This window comes from Arachis duranensis, chromosome 1 (assembly GCF_000817695.3).
Source record: "Arachis duranensis cultivar V14167 chromosome 1, aradu.V14167.gnm2.J7QH, whole genome shotgun sequence".
In the NCBI taxonomy this organism is placed as follows: Eukaryota; Viridiplantae; Streptophyta; class Magnoliopsida; order Fabales; family Fabaceae; genus Arachis; species Arachis duranensis.
Window position 1 is genome coordinate 68,022,290 of NC_029772.3, and position 2,294 is coordinate 68,024,583.

The 2,294-nt window shown below is 39.6% G+C and overlaps 1 protein-coding gene across 1 annotated transcript; it reads left to right on the forward strand.

The window, feature by feature from the left end:
- The first annotated feature begins 428 nt into the window (after window positions 1-428).
- LOC107494294 (uncharacterized) lies at window positions 429-1,628 on the forward strand. Its single transcript, XM_016115354.1, has 2 exons — window positions 429-834; window positions 949-1,628. Exons 1-2 carry the CDS (start codon window positions 429-431, stop codon window positions 1,626-1,628), a joined length of 1,086 nt encoding a protein of 361 aa, XP_015970840.1.
- The last annotated feature ends 666 nt before the right edge of the window (window positions 1,629-2,294 follow it).

Genomic DNA, 2,294 nt, shown 5'->3' on the forward strand with positions numbered 1-2,294 from the left:
AACAAAGCTCTGAGCAGGTGCAATGCATGAATAACACTTCAAGTTCATTACAACACAATTTTCATGGTGATGCACACAAGACACCCTGGAAGACTCATTCTAATTCAAGGTGGGGTGAGCACCAGAACCAAGGACAAAGTGACTTCAACTATAGCAGCATTAGCAACACAAACAACCGAAACCATTCATCCAGTAATACTAACCAATTCAAAAACCCATAAAACACATACCACCAATCCCATAACAACTCACAAAACCACCAGAATAACTTTTTTACATCCACATCCCACCCTCAAAGTACCCCCACAATTAATTTAAACAACTTCCAGCAACAACCATTTCATTTCACACAACCACAACCAAATTCAAACTCTCAAAGAATCTCAAGTCTAGAGAAAATGATGGAGAAACTTATGAAAAATCAAGAGATGGCAAGACAAGATCAGAAAACTGCAAGGAAAGATCAGGCCCTGGCATTCAAAAACCAAGAGGCCTCAATCAGAAACCTTGAGAGACACATGGGACAAATGGCTAAGCAAATTTCAGAAATGGGTGAGAAGAGAGCAAATATCTTCCCCAATGTCATTGAAGAACACCCAAGGGACAAAGGAAAAGCCACAAAATGGGAGGAGTGCAAAGCAATTATAGTGGAAAGTGAAGAGACTAGGGAGAAGGAAGCCATCAATCAAGAAAAACACAACAGAGAAGTTCCACAAGAGGAAATAGAGGACAAAAGTGAAAAGGATCAGACAACTAAGAAGGCACAAATCTCAAAGGGAGACAAGAACATCCTTAAATCACAACTACAAGAGAAGAGGGAAGAAGTGAATCCTTGTGTCCCCAAACTTCCATACCCTCAGAGGTTTAAAAAAGAAAATGAGGATAAGCAATACTCAAAATTCCTGGACATATTCAAGATGCTCAACATCAATATTCCTTTCTTGGAAGTACTTGAACATATGCCACTATATGCCAAATTTATGAAAGAAGTACTCACAAAGAAAAGATCCCTAAAGGAAGTACAGATTGTTGAGATGACAAAGGAATGTAGTGCTATTCTCCAAAGAGAGTTGCCAGCGAAGAAAGATGATCCTGGGAGTTTTTACATACATTGCACCATAGGAAACATAACAATTGAGAAGTTATTCTGTGTCCTCGGTGCAAGCATAAACTTGATGCCTTTGTCTCTAATGAGGAAACTTCAAATTTCTGAGCTGAAATCCACACGAGTAGTTCTCCAAATGGCTGACAAATCCATTAAGCAAGCACTAGGAGTTGTGGAGAATGTGTTGGTAAAAGTGGGAAAATTCTTTCTCCTTGCTGACTTTGTTATCTCGGATATAAAAGAGGACCCTAACACTCCCATCATCCTGGGGAGGCCTTTCCTAGCTACGGGCAGAGCATTGATAGATGTTGAAAAAGGAGAATTGTTGCTGAGAGTGCATGATGAGCACCTAGCATTCCATGTTTTTAAAACCCTGCATGAGCCTACTCAAGAAGAAGATTTTATGAAGGATAAGGCCAGAGATCAAAGTTTGAAGGAGGCAGTCAATGAGTTAACTCCAAGACTTCTAAATCCATGCTTGAAAGGATGGTGCAACAAATCAAAGAAATCAAGGAGGAACTAGATCCAAAGCCTCCAGATGAGAAATTTAACATCCCAGATAAAGAACCACCAAGGCAGGGAGTATCTCTTGAGAAAGAAAAGAAGAAGAGACCAAGAGGGTGGAGAAATAAGAAGATCCCTACTGAAGGCTTTTCACCAGGGGATAAAGTGGTGTTAAACACCCAACAAATGAAGGTGTCTCCACAATTATCTGAATACTACACTGTGTACCGGGTCCTTTCACTTGAACACCTAGAGATCATCAAAGAGGAGACTGGAAGGAAGTTCAGAGTAAGAGGAGAAAAGCTGAGGCACTATGATTTTCAGCCTCCATGATCAAAGAATGGAGGATGTCAAGCTAATGACAATAAAGAAGCGCTTGTTGGGAGGCAACCCAACCGGAGGTAGTTTTCTTTTCATAAGCTTTTTCAATAAAAAGGTTATATGATTGGTATGTATTGCAAGGAGCTAAGTTTGGTGTTCCACACCAAAACAAATTAAGAGAGAATGAAGCATTCTAAGTTTGGTGTTCCACCAAAATTTGATCTAAAAACACGTTCTCACTTTCTGCCTAATGCTAGCTCTAAGCAATCAGACAAATCATTTAACCATTTAGCTATTTTCTAGTTCATAGTTACATAACCTTTGGCAAGGCTAAGAGAATCTATAATTGGTTAACTTCTTGCAT